At 36.7% G+C, this 14,880-nt stretch overlaps 2 protein-coding genes across 2 annotated transcripts; both read right to left on the bottom strand.

The window, feature by feature from the left end:
* Window positions 1-459: 459 nt before the first annotated feature.
* LOC130732100 (zinc finger BED domain-containing protein RICESLEEPER 2-like) lies at window positions 460-2,629 on the bottom strand. The gene is made up of 2 exons (XM_057584217.1): window positions 590-2,629; window positions 460-498 (listed from the first exon to the last, which is right to left on the bottom strand). Exons 1-2 carry the CDS (start codon window positions 2,627-2,629, stop codon window positions 460-462), a joined length of 2,079 nt encoding a protein of 692 aa, XP_057440200.1.
* Window positions 2,630-6,252: 3,623 nt separating this feature from the next.
* LOC130732865 (uncharacterized) lies at window positions 6,253-14,472 on the bottom strand. The gene is made up of 21 exons (XM_057584866.1): window positions 14,278-14,472; window positions 13,381-14,129; window positions 13,218-13,283; window positions 12,848-12,991; window positions 12,643-12,764; window positions 12,369-12,536; window positions 12,026-12,131; window positions 11,519-11,624; window positions 11,319-11,429; window positions 10,768-10,931; window positions 10,517-10,634; window positions 9,941-10,165; window positions 9,476-9,684; window positions 8,995-9,162; window positions 8,783-8,888; window positions 8,569-8,706; window positions 8,078-8,236; window positions 7,686-7,892; window positions 7,359-7,553; window positions 7,203-7,274; window positions 6,253-6,564 (listed from the first exon to the last, which is right to left on the bottom strand). The coding sequence occupies exons 1-21, from the start codon at window positions 14,326-14,328 to the stop codon at window positions 6,406-6,408; spliced, it is 3,543 nt and encodes a 1,180-aa protein (XP_057440849.1). The 5' UTR covers window positions 14,329-14,472; the 3' UTR covers window positions 6,253-6,405.
* Between the last annotated feature and the right edge of the window lie 408 nt (window positions 14,473-14,880).

The raw sequence follows: 14,880 nt of genomic DNA, 5'->3' as shown, positions 1-14,880 counted from the left end.
GAAGATCTGAGTACGATAATATGCACTAATAATAAGAAAAGATCTCAACAAAAAATCAGATTTGAGTACTAAGCAACTCATTACTTTGCTATTTAATAAATCTGGAAAATAACCTCCAAAAATCTTCCATAACATACTAGATTCATAAACAGTACTCAAGGAAAAAAAGTCTCAACTAGACAACTACACAAATAACATTAGACAATATCTCAACAAAAAGCATCATATCAGTATTTAAAAAATCTGCCAGTATGCTCCTTAAGAAATCAGCAGCTCATGATAAAAGCACCTCCAAAATCTCATCAAAAAACACCAGATCATCTTCTTGTGTCCTTCATAAACAGTCCCAGCAAAAAACACCTTGAAAATAAGAGAATAATGTCACTAGACTGAAAAATATAAAATAATTATTATAGAGATAAAAAAACTTACAGATATGGAAAAACACTTAAAATGACATTAGATCTTCAAGTTGATCTCCTCATTCACTTCACCCACCTTCAAAATAAGAAAATAATGTCACTTAGTCTGAAAATATTTTCAAAATCATTATTATAGAGATAATAAAAAACTTATAAAAAGTAGATACCTTTGGCTTCTTCATCAAATTATACTTATGACGCAGCCAATCCCCTCCACAGATGAGTGCTTCAATAGATTTTTCATTCAATCTAGAACGAAATTCATCAATTACTCGCCCTCCAGCACTAAATGTAGACTCGGATGCCACTGTGGAGATAGGTATAGCCAGTATATCAGCGGCCATCTTGGATAAGACCTTATACTTTAAGCTGTTGTTCCTCCACCATTCCAATGCACAAAATGAGTTATTATTACCATCGGGAACATAAACACCTTCATCAAAATAAGCTTGTAGTTCTGACTTCATTGGGGGAACCGCTTCCTTTTCACGCACAAGATTCATAATTTGGTCAAATCCAGTGACAAATGAAGATCCAGATTCAGTTGAGGATGTTACATTGTTACCACCATCATTTGAATTCGCAGCCACAAAGGATGACTCCTCAATACTCATAGACACATACTCATCATATAACTTTTCCAATGAAGTTCTAACCTTACTTATATTCTCCATGGCAACATTTTCAGGTTTATATATCAATGGAAAGCATATATCAACAATGTGAAATTTACACCTAGGATCTAAAACACTCGCAATAGCCATAAGCAAATTGCACTCACCCCAGTATTTGTCAAATTTTTCTTTCATTGGGGCTGCCATTTCTCTCATGAAGTCATCTTCATCCTCAGACGCATTGTCAATTACTTGTTTAACTCTCCAAACTTCAGCAAGATATAAATTAGCAGTTGGATACTCACTACCTGAGATTACATGAGTAGCTAGATCAAACACTTCTAGAAGTTTGCAAATCTTCTCAACTTTGCTCCAATCTTCAAGTGAAGGTGAATAAACATAATGCGGCTCTCTTTCCTTGTATGCAGCAAAGGCGGTCTTGAATTTCAAAGAAGTAGACAACATCTGAAATGTTGAATTCCATCTTGTTGGACAATCAATAACAAGCTTCCTTTCCTTCAAGCATTTCTGTTCAACCACATCACAAAAGGCCTTTAACCTTGCATCATTGTAGTTGATATATTTCACACTTTCACGAATATTGACAATGACACTCTTGATTTTGCTTAAGCCATCTTGCACCAACAAATTTAATATGTGAGCACAGCACCTAACATGAAACAAAGCACCATCAAGAAATAACTTATTGCCTGATAAGTTCTCCTTGAGATTTTTTAAGCATTTATCATTGTAAGCTGCATTATCAACAGATATGGAAAAAATTTTATTCTCAATCCCCCAAACTTTTAAACACTTGAAAATGGCGTCAGCCACATCAACCCCACGCCTAGGAGCTGGCACTTTCACAAAACTCAAAACTCTCTTCTGAAGCTTCCACCCGACATCAATGAAGTGACCTGTAACCACCATATATTCAGCTACTTGGTGGCTTGACTTCCACATATCTGTTGTCAAACTAATCTTATTCACACTTTTCAGCAATGCCTTCAAGTTTCTCTTCTCCATCTCATATAAAGCTAAACAATCATTTCTTATGGTTTTACGAGTTACCTTTTGAAAATCTGAATTTGCATACTGGAAAGCCCACATCCAAACATCATTCTCAACCACACTAAACGACATTTCATGAACCATAATAGCAGAAGCAATGATTTCCCTCATCTTTTCATTATTGTATCTAGCACCAGAATTCAGAAACGGGTTACCTGAGTTACAAGGCTGAAATGGTATGGTACTTTGCTTCTTTTCACTAGCCAAATGCACTCTCCTTTGTAAGCAAATTTCCGAATGTCTTCTCAGATGGCTAGTACTGGCTCCTTTCCCACCTGTAGACAATTTCTCTTTGCAATATCTGCAAACTGCTTTCTTTGCACCCCCGGTAATTTCAATTTCATCAAAATCTGCCCAAACTGGAGATGTTTTCTTCCTCTTTTTCTTGGTTACCAATTCTTCACCGACCTGATCTTGGACTTGTTCACCATCTTGTGCGTTATCTTGCTGTTGACTTGCCTCTGGTTGGACATGCTCGTTCACCTCAACAACAATAGGATTGCTCTCAAGTGGAGTAGACATTTGTGAATCTGTAACAAAAATAGAACAATGAGGATTTTTGTTTTAAAAATTATTGATTATTTCTGTACCTAGAATAGAACACAATATTCATCTAATCGAGTTCATTGATAAAATATGACAGAAAATAAATTGTTACATAAGTAAAAAGTTCAAGTTATACAATATGCAATGAACTGTCCCAGGAAATTGTGAAAAGTGTAATCTCTAACTTGCAATTGTCATTACCACTAAAGGGGCGATGCAGAGAAATTAGGGCCGGCTCATGGAGATGGAGATGGAGAATGGAGAGAGTGAGAGTCTAAGAGAAAGAGTCAGAATTAGAAAGGCAACTATATTCACAATTAATAAGAATTTGAAAGCAAATAGAAGGTCAAGGGTTACTCAAGTCTCATGATTCAAGAAAGAAAACGGCTGAAATAAATCAGGTGAAGCGTTGGACTTGGATACTGGAAGTTGGAAGGTGATATATACTTTAATAAATAAATATTATATTATATGAGTTAATATATTAAACAGGCCGGCCTGATAGGCCTAGAAGGCTTTTTTATAAGCCCAAGCCTGATCTATTTAATTAAATAGGCTTCTTAAAAAGCTTGAACCTAGCCTTTTTTATTAAATAGGCCGGGCCAGGCCAGGCCTTAAACAGGCCAGGCCATAGGCCCCTTTCGGCGGCCTGGCCTATTCCCACCCCTACCCGTAGGTCTGCCATTTCGGTCTGCTACAAGAGACGTCTACAAACGCTCTTTCACGGCATTCCGGGTCTTATGACCATTTTGGAAACCGACGAGGTCCAGAGTACGTCCTGTGTTAATACCTCATTAATGTTGCATGTATGCAAAATGATTAGTCAAACAACGTCTCCGTCCTCACTCGACACGTCGCCACGTGTTCTAGGGAAGTTAAAGTCTCTAAAAGCTTACCCTAAGGTAAAGTCGATTCTGCGACCAAAAGACACACTTCATAACGACACATAGCTGCTCCAACAGCACCACAACAAACGCTGCTCCAACAGCACAAGAACAAACGCTGCTCCAACAGCACAACAATAAACGCTGCTCCAACAGCACAACAACAAACGCTGCTCCAACAGCACAACAACAAACTCAACACTTGGATCCGACGACACTCCTCGTTTTTCCAAAACTATGATTTGACTTCCAATGCCTTCCTTCGAGGTTGTTATCATTACTTAAAGATTTTGAGGTTATTTAAGGTCTTATGAATTTTCTTTATAAAATAGATTCCATTTTGTCTTATCGCAAGTCTTATACATTTTCAGGATCTCCCAATCCCAAGTCGCTTCCAGAGGATGTCTCGATCCACTAAACAAAATTAAGGCCCGAACCTCGTTCGTCCTATCAAACTTTCTCAAAACTCTCAAAATAAAATCGGCATGACCTGCCCGCTATTCTCACCATTCAGAATCTCAGATTCCAGTACAGAGCATATTTAAATCATCACAATCAACAACATGTCATATATCAATAAATCGCATCATAAACACTTAGCACTTAGCATATAAAGCATGCACCACACATCCTAGATTACCCACATAGCACATAGCATGTAAGACAATCTCAAAAACATTCAGTAGATGAATCATCTACATTGTCAGCCGAAGCCTCAGAAAACATTTTCCAATCACACACAATTCCAGTGCATAAACAGTAAACAATGTCGAAACATCGACCCTAAGCATTAACTAGAGATTCAGTGAGAAGCCCTCACCTGAAAGTTCTCCAGAATGATCAACTAGTGCTTCCTCGCTCTCAAAGTGTTGGTCCTCGGGGAAATCCTCAAAAGCACCTTTACAATAGAATCACAGAATACTATCAGAATCTATCGGAATCTAAGCTATCGATACTTACTAAGGTTACTCGAAGTAATCTATACCCTAAGGTACGATAAACTAGCGCGAAAGACAAGTTTTCGGAAAAGGAAATTTTCCTCCTCCCCCCTAATAGGGCTCGGCCACTTTGTGTAATTATGGGGCTCGATTTTTCTTCGATCAAACTTGGTTCCTATGCTTTCATAAGCCGTAACTAAGGGTATTCTGAACTCGGAAAAATTATCGGATCAAAAACTGTCGCAGGGGTATTTTGGTCATGACTTTTAACTTAGGATTTTCAAAACTGAAATCCCAAAAATAAAGTTTTGCAGGGACGTCACCAACGACGTTTATGACAACTAATCCTACTAGCACTAAGCTAAGGCGATAGTTTTCAGCCTAAAGGTTGAAGCTTTACACCAAAAACTCCAAAAATGGGTATTTTAGGTTCAAATTGATTCCGGCGGAATTCCGGCGACATAACGGAAAATCTAATCCGGCAGAAGTGATCTTGGGCACATATAGAAGAGGTTTAGAATCAGAAATGAAAGATTCAGGATAGTTTTGCAAAAACCCATAAACTATCCGCTCAGAAAACTCTACAGAAAAGCTATGGAAAAAGCGATCGGAGGTAAGGATTAGCGACTATACCTCGAAACCTTGAAGCAGCAACTGATTGATCGACGATCAAGCAAGGATTGAACAAAATCTCTTCCTCCTTCTTCTTCTTCTTGGCCGCGGGTTTGGGTGGGGAAAATGGTGGAAAATTTGTGTTTTTCTTCCTTTCTTGGCTATATATAGAGGTTGGCAATTCGCGGGAAAATGAAAGTTTCGCGAATCTGATTTTTCCGGCGTCATTCTCCGTGAATTAATAGATATGTTTTGGCGAAAGAATTCCAAAACTATAAAGAGGTCTCCTTGTATTTTTGGCAACTAATGCATAGTCGGTATAAAACTATTTTACCCGATAAGTTGCTTTTTGCATCGAATGTCGGAATAGAAAACTTCCTTCGGAAGAAAGATTGAAATCATCAAGAGAAATGGGTGTACGCGTGTAGAATATTCATTTGAAGCTCTGAATAGATAAAGTCTTCATTGTCGAGAAATTCTAGGGTTTTGAAATACCAGGGATTCGGTTTCGGCAAACTTCCGATGATTGGAATCGGACGTTCGTAGATCCTAGAGTTTCGCCTCGAAACGATTGTGATATATGGAAAAAGAGAAGTTCTAACATTTCTCTGAAGATTTTTGGAATTAACTGCCATCGTGCCTAAAAGTGAAAATTAGCTATATACTAGGGTTTCTGACCTAGGTTTAAGCGTAAAACGTTCGTGCTATAACTTTTATCGATCATAATGCAATCCTTGAACTTTTCCTGAACTTTCTCCTTCATAAATATATTTCATTTAATAAACTTTCGTTCAGGTTTCCCTTCACATTACATCAACCATAATCGTGAATAAGAAGTTTATTCACTTAGCATAAACTTAAAAACTCGGGCCTTACAAACACCTCCCCAATCAGAGAGAGAAAGCCTAGACGTCTCCACCTCCATTTTCATTATGCTCGATCGTTAAAAAAGCTAATGAACTAAAATCACATATAAGCTAGTTAAATAAAATATTTAGCCAAATAAGCAACTAAATTTTGTTCACATAAGCTTATAAGCTAATTAAATAAAATATTTAGCCATATCTTTTTTTTCGAATACGATGACTTTAAAAAAAAAAAGAGAAAACTATCAACCTAATATAAATTGTATTTAAGAAAAATGAAAAAAATGCCTCTTTAATTGTTTAGCAACTCCCTTATCTCATTATTCAACCTTTGACTAAGATATCATTACATTTATGTGCCAAAAGAATGAAATGAAAAATCATTTACCCAAAAAATTGGTACCACGTTTTTATGATGACAATGTACAACAAATGAGCATTTCAAAAGCTAACTATATGTAGAAGTAAGTAGATGGATCAGCTGTGTTTGTTGTGTCTTTACAAAGAATAGATCGGGCTTCGATCACAGAGCGAGGGGGTTCAATATCCTTCTCTTGCAATGCATTCCCTCTTAATCTTTGCATCTGGGAAGCAAATGTATCATCCAATATCTGCAGAGTGAAACACACTCAACTATTTCAGTTACTAGTAACAGCATGTGTGACTTCACCATTTATTGCATGAAATCCAAGTCATGTTTACTCAAAAACTACTAATAGCATGCTTAGATCAACTTTTCTTCCCACGGAATCAATTCTAACATACAGAAGCTAGTCACGAGAGTTTCTCTTCATAATTGATCCTGCATTTAGAATCCTTGAGAAAGATTTTCAAACATGCTCTAAGTGTGTGCTTAGTTTCATGTTTGTGAATCTTAGGATCAATTCTCATTAACCAGAATCACTAAAAGAGATTGGTTATATAAATGTTTGACAATTGATTTAGAGTAATTTCCAAAGAAGTTAGAGAGAGTAGCTTCTAGGGTGGACATAGCCAATTGTGATATTTCATAACTGAGTTTCACAACATTACTCTATGAAAATCAACTTTCCTATATTCAAACATAAATAACTTCACTTTTACCAAAATAATTATATCCAAAATCAATTCTTACAACACTCACCCCAAACACGCACTAAGACTTGTAGCTTCTAACCAGAATTGATTCAAGAGCATTTCACCATGAACATAAACAATGCTACAAGTGTAAAACATAAATTGCTTTGAGCTAATAATAACATTGACTTACCCCAAGTGCATAACAAGACCCATTGTACCATATCCTGTTTTCTTTCCTTCCTTCCAGAAATTTTAAAATAATCTGTGACAATAAATTAAAATAAATTAGATCAGAGAGAAAAAAAATGAGCCAACCATGTCAACACATAACCTTTTAGTTGGTCACCTGTCCCATTCTGTCCCACAATCCACGACATATAGCTGTAAAAATTTGGCTGGTGAAGACTTCATGCAGGTTGGATATGAAGTCAATGAGTTGTGAATTCAGCAACTGCATCCGTTCACGGACTTCAACCTCCCCATCTGCTGCAGTTGTTTCCTCAAGGATCTTTTTCAGCCTTGTGCTCCTATTAGCTTGTATCTGAATAATTTAAAACTCTTAATCATGTTAAATACAAGTTATTGAGAATTCCAAACAAAGACCTCATAGCAACCGATGTTTTATGCTTTAAGATGACATAGAAAACTGAGGTCTGAATGTAGATGATCTTACATTGTTGACAAGATTCCCTATGATTGCTTGCAAGTAAGTTTTGTATTTGGTTCTCAAGAGCACGGTTATTCCATTCATTTGCTCCCCAAACAATGTCTTCTTATCACCCATGACAGGTAGATAGGATGCCCATGAATTTAGAATGTCTTCCACTCTACAATGTAGGACTTCAAGAATCCTCTTCATGGTGTTCAAGAATATTCCCAACTGGGTGGAAAGACAAAATATTGTGAGAAATATTTCAAAATATAAACACATTATAGGTAGAAACATGTTTTCTGTGATCCCTAAGTGTACATGAGAGTGACCATAAAATTTAGTGTACTTGAAGTCTTGAACTGAGTTGGATTTTACGACCTAGAGAAAATAATAGGCATGCTGAGTGAACTTACTTGATTAGGAACCAATTGAACAGTAGCTGTTTGTCTTCTTGCTAGCTTTTGAACTTGCATGTGAAGTCTCTTTGGTATGCTATCTTTCAAAGGAGTCAAGATATCACTGTATTGTTTCTCAAGGGATTTCACGATTGCCCTTTCAATATTTGCAACAGCCTTCCAAGAAAGAAGAAGGGAATCAAAATCAAAGTCAAAGTATTACCACATGTTTTGAAAAATGGAGATTAAATTGTAGAAAAAAGAGATCTTATATGAAGAGGAAATAACGTGAACTGGCGTTTATCCAAAGCAAAGTCAAAATATTACCACATGTTTTGAAAAATGGAGGTTAAATTGTAAAAAAGAGAGATCTTATATGCAGAGGAAATAACGTTAACTGGCGTTTATCCAATCCAATCCAACACATCAGCTCCGTTGTTTTTTTTTTGCCTCCGAATGACGCGAAAAAGAGGAGATAACGTTAAAACAAACACTACTTTAGAACTTACATTTTCCAGATAAAGTGAGTATTGAGGCCATCTATTGATTACTACTTCATACTGGATAAGATTGTCTTTGATTTTCTCATACATTTCCTCGGCAAATGGTGATGTTGAATGGTTTGTGATTACTCCAGCCCATGGCACCTATACCATCAAATTGTTTGTATTAAGGAGGGTCATTTCATTTAGAGACTTAGTACTTAACTAAAATAACAACTACCTTTTCTGCTTTACATGAATCCAGCAAACTAAGTTGCATATCCTGTATCCAAACCAAGATGTAGTTGTGGAACAAATTTCTGGAGTCTACACCTCCCTGCACAGGACTGAAACATGAAGAGTATTGTGCGTTAGAAATGATTGTATTTGGGGAATCTAAAGATTTTAGCAATTCTATTTTGAAGTGCAAAGGGAGAAGTTTCTTGGACAAACCTTATACTCCATGATTCAAGATCCCGTTCAAAGTCTGCAGTAGCAACTAGAAGCTCATTTACATGTGCCTGCGGACTCGAAGGTGGCCATGTAGCAAGGAAAGCTCTAAGCCTTTTACACAGCTCCGTGCTGTAAACGGCTGCTGTGATGTTTGTCAAGTCAATTGAACTGAAAATTGAATAATAGATCTCAGAAAATCTATCATGTAATCAAAATAAAAAATTGAAGCCAAACAAAATAAAGAAAAATAGGGATAATGCTACCAAGTGAAACTTTGAAAATTTTGAGATTTAATAAAAGAAAAACAGCATCTCCTACTGTGGAAAAAGGGAAATTGACAAAGATATCGTGCTCGACATTTGCTTTCTTGGTCAGGGATGTGTATATACATAGCCAAGAAAGCAACAATATGTGTGAGAACTGAGAAGCATTGTTTAACTGTATTGTCAACTAGCAAAAGAGAGTTATTGTCCCCAAATACCTGGGGAAGATATGCTGGCCGTGGATCGTGTGCTGGCTGTGTATCTTTATGTCTGCCATAATTTCACTTCTTATAGTAACACAAAGGTTTCTCATCTTCAGGTATGCTGTTGAGATGGTAGTGTGATCCAGCAGGTAACCTTCAGAGGTGCTTGACACAAATTCATCAGTCTCCATCATGTGTTTTCTACACCTTTTTCTTGCTGCAGTCTGTCAACACTCAATATTAACCATTTCATTCAGATTGCAGAAAAGGAAATGTAATGTTGATTTTGTATGAACTGCAACTTTAATCGTTATGTTTATATTTTCAACCTCACAGGCCATGAGAAGGTGGGACTGAATTCTACAATTTCAAGGAAAAACCACTCTTTGTAAGTATCCCTAAATTTGATTCAAGCATATATGCTTGAAGCATTGAAGTTACATTGAGCATTTATTAGTAACAATGACTATGTGAAATTACCTGCAGGTAGTTTCGTAGAATAGTTTGAGCATCAAGAGATAATATATCATGAAGACTATTGTAGACTTGTACAGCAGGATCGAGAGCTGGTGCTGCCAAGTCTGATGCTGGACCAAAATGATCAGTTAAACCTGTTGGTGAGTTTTCATCTAGCGATTTGTAATTCTCAAAAACAGTTGCAAGAAGACGTTCAATTTGAGTTTCACAATCTGAAAGTATACTTCTCTGCAAGAACAAAGAAATAAGGAATCGTTAGCTACCTTCACCTTCCATTAATAGGTGATGAAAATTACAGTCTAAATAGTTAGAGGCCACGTCAAATATGAAAAATTATAAATTTCAAGGTAAAAGCTAAAGACAACAAACAGCACATTCACAGAACTTCAGCTCAAGTTTTTCACTCCTATCTTGTTTCGTTTTTGTGATGTTCTTAACTCTTGGTGAATAGAAGTACTACGGTTGTCTAAACTCTAAAGTCTTAACATATTATAACGATGACATGCGGGAATGACATAAGATTAAGTAAAGCAAATTATATATGATTATATGATTACAAAGAAGCAATACAAAGCTTACCTCCTGTCTGGTCAGACTCCTTTCATTTCTGGCCTTTATTAGGGGTTCAAGCAACTCTCTCACAAGCTCTAGGCAGTCCTTGGTTGGAGTTGCCACATTCATCACATGTAATAAATATCTACAAGAAGAAGACCACAGTTAGGTGAAGATTTGGAGAAAAAAAAAATATTCATATTTGTGCCATGTAGACAATATAGAAAAGTGATTCTTTTTGTCATGATTTTTGGTCCCCAAAAATGACATTTAAGTACCTCAATTTAGCATATGAACTGGAAACTCCATAGTAGTCTGCAAATGCATCTAACAACCATTTCCATGGCCCACTTAGCCTCAAGTTTCGGGAGTGGAAACATTCTGCACGCATGGCACCCTCTAGCAATAAATCATACGCTTGTGTTTCCACGACAGGCGCACTCTGCAGAAAATGTAAAAGCAGTCTATTTTCAGAACTGAATAGCTTGAAATGACCATATTGGTGATTACTGGTTGAAACTCCAATAAAACTGTTAACACATTATGATAAAATAAAAAAACAAATCCAATTTCTCTTTTAAAACAAATATACATTCATAACCTGATAATAGATGGATATGTATGATTCTCTCAATAATTAATCTAAGAAACAGTTCTTAAGGAACAATTTTCCTGATACATTTCCATCTACTATGAGTTATGCTTGATAAAATGTTTCTCTGTACACTTGTCAATAAGAAAGATGAACTTCTTACATCAACAAACTGAAAAGTTTTATTCATTAAAACAAGATATATTGAACTAAAGTTAGTTTTGGTATAGATGGAACCTTTATCTGATTGTTCTCATCACTTGTCATAGTACTTCCAATGGAGAGCTGGATCTTGCCAACACATTCATGTTCATCATGATATATTGGCCACCACCGGATTCTATCACTCTGCATATTCAAGTTAATTCATTAGGAGAATGTGGATAGTCTAAGGGAAAGAATAATATCCATGGACAACATGGCAGGGAAGAACTCACAGGATTATCGCTCAGGGATGAAATTGGAATCCTGGCTTCACCGTGGACTGTCTTCTTAGAATCTTGGACTTCTACAAGTAAAGCATCCCCTTGGCTCAGTGGAAAACTGAAATCACAGGACAGTATAAGATCCTCTTGTTCATGACAACATTTCTTGTATTGCTACAAAGTGAAGAAACATCCTTTTTTCATGATAACATGATATCTTAGTTGTATACCAAGGAAATGAATGTACAGTGTTCTGAAACTACCATGTAATGAATGCATAGAAAGACATACACTAGGGTGTATTCTGGTAGAACATCAGAACTTAATGAGTAATGTATGATTTTCAACTGTTAATATTTGTTCATCCCACAAAGTTTCTTCATCAATTGTTATGATTCTATATCCTGCTAAGATGCATTAGAAAAACCTTCACTGACTGCAACGTTTTACTGTTTTCTAACAGAAGGTCAATTCGAAGCACTAAAACGTAAAATGATAAAAGCACAATATGAAACTTACAAATCATGGTAATCTCCACTTCCAGGGCGTAAAAAAATTGCAGAACATGACTCTGATTCATTTTCTTCTGTTGCACTCTTGAGTTGGAGCAAACAATATAATGGCTCTACAAGAATAAAACAGATACATATAACTCATTCATTATGCAGTAACAGGATTGAAGTATATATAAAAAACAATTTAAAAGATCAATATAATAGGTAGAGGGTAAAGTTTGACATTCCTCAACCCTAATAATCTCTAACAGTTTCACTTGTATCCACATCCCATATCAAGGTCAAAATATTTTTAAATGATAAAGTTAAAAGAAGAGTTGCAGAAACCTTGTGTCACATGCACTAACCTTCTGATGCCGATGAGATTGATGATGACTTCATAGAATTTATACCGCTTTTTACAATTGATGAGACCTGCCGGACATAATCCATCCCAGCTTGCATGTATATTGATCCTCCTTGCTGTGAGTTTGCGCTCTTAAGTTTTCGTCTTGGTATAATGCGAAGTTTCCTCACTGCAATTTTCATATGGCGCCTCAAATTAGATATCTGTAGAGGGTCCAATGTTTGAACATTATCATAATTTACAATCCTAGCACTTGAGTGGTGAAGTTATGTTACCTTCTACTCTTATTTTCCCTACAGCCTTGTTCATCTTCAGGGGAATCGTTTGTTCGGAAGGCCTTGTACTAATGCCTTCAGGTGGCTTCACACCTCGAGGTTGCAACAAGAACTCGTGCAATCTATACAAATAAGAGAGATGATTGAGGACAATAAAGGAAGTCAAAGAGAAAAAAGTGTTTATTTAAAACAAAATGAAACCCACCCAAATGCAGCTCGAAGAGCAAGGCACTCATCTTTCAGAAACTCTGGTGCCTCAGTACAGCCTTTCGCCCATGATTGTAGGCATAAACGTATGCAGGCATCATAAGTGATAAGGGTTTGCCAGGCATATTGACTATTGCAACGGCTGAGATAACATGTCATGCCATACAAGGAAGAGCATATAAATGTGGATTTCAAAAAAGATATTGTAAACAACAGTAAGCAGATATTATCAAAGGTAATATGTCATTCAAATCTCAAACTCACAAGAGTGGCAACTTAATATGTCATTATACTATGTTTTACCAAAATTCATGATGTTAAGGTTAACATGCATCTGATAATTGCTGAATAGAAAGTCAAAACAACACCTGGTGTTGTAACATTGTAAGTGAGGAGGCTGCCTTTCCATGTCTTGTGTAAAAGTAGTGTCCTGTCTGCAAAGTTTCAAATCAAAAGCACACTGAAAGTGGTTAGGATTAAGGAATGACAGTTCCAATGGAAAACAACACAAACTAGCAGCAATAGCAATACCTTTGAACAATATCAGGGTCTTTTGCAACAGCACTAGGTGTTTGTTCAACTGAACTCTCACTTCTTCTCCCATCACAATCCACAGAAGATCCAATTCCATGGTGATCCGGTTCATTCTCAAGTGAGAAATCAGCATCAGTAATAGGAGCTGGAGGGGCACTTGGAGTAGCCAATTCAGCAGGATCATCAAGGCAATTGAGATTCTGATTGTGAAGGTGAACATGCTTTTGAAGCTGAATTCCTCCACCACCACCACCACCACCACCTGGAGTCATTATCTTTTTCTTGAAACCCAAATCACCTCCATCTGTAAACCTCCTCACAGTGTTTGGAACTTGCACAGACAGATTTTCATTGACCAAACCTTTTCTGAGAATCCCATTATTACGCCCTGAAGGTTTAGGGTTTTGTTGTGGTTGTTTACATCCAAACAATTGGTCCTCATCCAAGTAATCAAGGTTGGAAGCAGAATGTGACACCACTTCATCATCATCATCATCATCAGTGAAATTGGTATCCATGTCCACAGTTTCTTGATCAGAGTCGTCGTCCACCTCTTGTTCCCCATTGAAGCCAAAAGCGAGGTTGCGAGGTGTCAACAAAGCAGAATGGAACTTCAGAGGAGGCAACACCGGGGAATTGAGACTGTTGGCGGTGCTGAGAAGAGGAGATCTTGGAAAACGGTCGGTGGTGTCTTTTACAGTAAGAGGAGACCTTATCGGAGGTTCTTCAAGTGGCAATTTGGATCCCTAATAGTAATAATGTTATGCCCAGAATGGAAAAAGAAACAAAACATGAGAGAGATTCCAAGATAGATAAAGTGCATTTATATATGGAAAAAGAAAGGCAGAATTGAATTTGATTCCAAAAATGAAAGTAGAGAGGAGAGGAAGAAACCTGATTGATCCATTGGATTGCGGTTTCGTCGAGTCCTTCGGTGAACATCATTACTTTTCTTCTTCTTCTTCTTCTTCTTCTTCTTCTTCTTCTTCTTCAGGAGAAGGATGAATGAAATTATACACAGAATGAACTAGAATTGACCAAAGCAGAGGAGAACAAGAGAGCCTCCTAAGCACTCAATCACACTCAACACCCACGCTCCCAACGGCTAGTTTCATTTCTCTATTTTCCATCCAACCTTTATTATAATACTTTTTTTTCATGCTTTTGTTATTATTAAATTTTCTTACACATCCCAAATAAAATGTCCGAATTTTGAGTGATAAAGGAAAGACTCAATTGCACTTTCGGTCCTTATAGCATCGTGATTGTATAAATTTAACCCCTTTGTTTTAAAACAAATGATTTGAGTCTCCCTAATGACACATAAGCATTATTTGATGTAGAAGTGACAGAAGGATCAAAAGCGCAATGTCAAACAAACAAGAGAATTTAAAATAGTTCATTTTAAAATAGAATGGCCAAATTCACACAATTGTGATACTCGAGGACCAAATCGCAATTAAGCCTAAAGGAAAATGAAACTCATAAATGCAATAA

The sequence above is a fragment of the Lotus japonicus genome, chromosome 1, assembly GCF_012489685.1.
Source record: "Lotus japonicus ecotype B-129 chromosome 1, LjGifu_v1.2".
NCBI classification, from domain to species: Eukaryota; Viridiplantae; Streptophyta; class Magnoliopsida; order Fabales; family Fabaceae; genus Lotus; species Lotus japonicus.
The sequence above is the reverse complement of the archived record's forward strand: the minus strand, read 5'-3'. Positions and strand labels throughout refer to the sequence as shown.

Excerpts from the sequence above, each read along its gene's own strand:
- LOC130732865 (XM_057584866.1), bottom strand. The coding sequence starts at position 14,328 with ATGATGTTCACCGAAGGACTCGACGAAACCGCAATCCAATGGATCAAT. Across the intron at positions 13,284-13,380 it reads GACCCTGATATTGTTCAAAG|ACAGGACACTACTTTTACAC; the intron begins GTATTGCTATTG and ends GAAACTTTGCAG. Across the intron at positions 12,537-12,642 it reads AGGGAAAATAAGAGTAGAAG|TGAGGAAACTTCGCATTATA; the intron begins GTAACATAACTT and ends TGAAAATTGCAG.
- LOC130732100 (XM_057584217.1), bottom strand. The coding sequence starts at position 2,629 with ATGTCTACTCCACTTGAGAGCAATCCTATTGTTGTTGAGGTGAACGAG. Across the intron at positions 499-589 it reads ATTTGATGAAGAAGCCAAAG|GTGGGTGAAGTGAATGAGGA; the intron begins GTATCTACTTTT and ends CTTATTTTGAAG.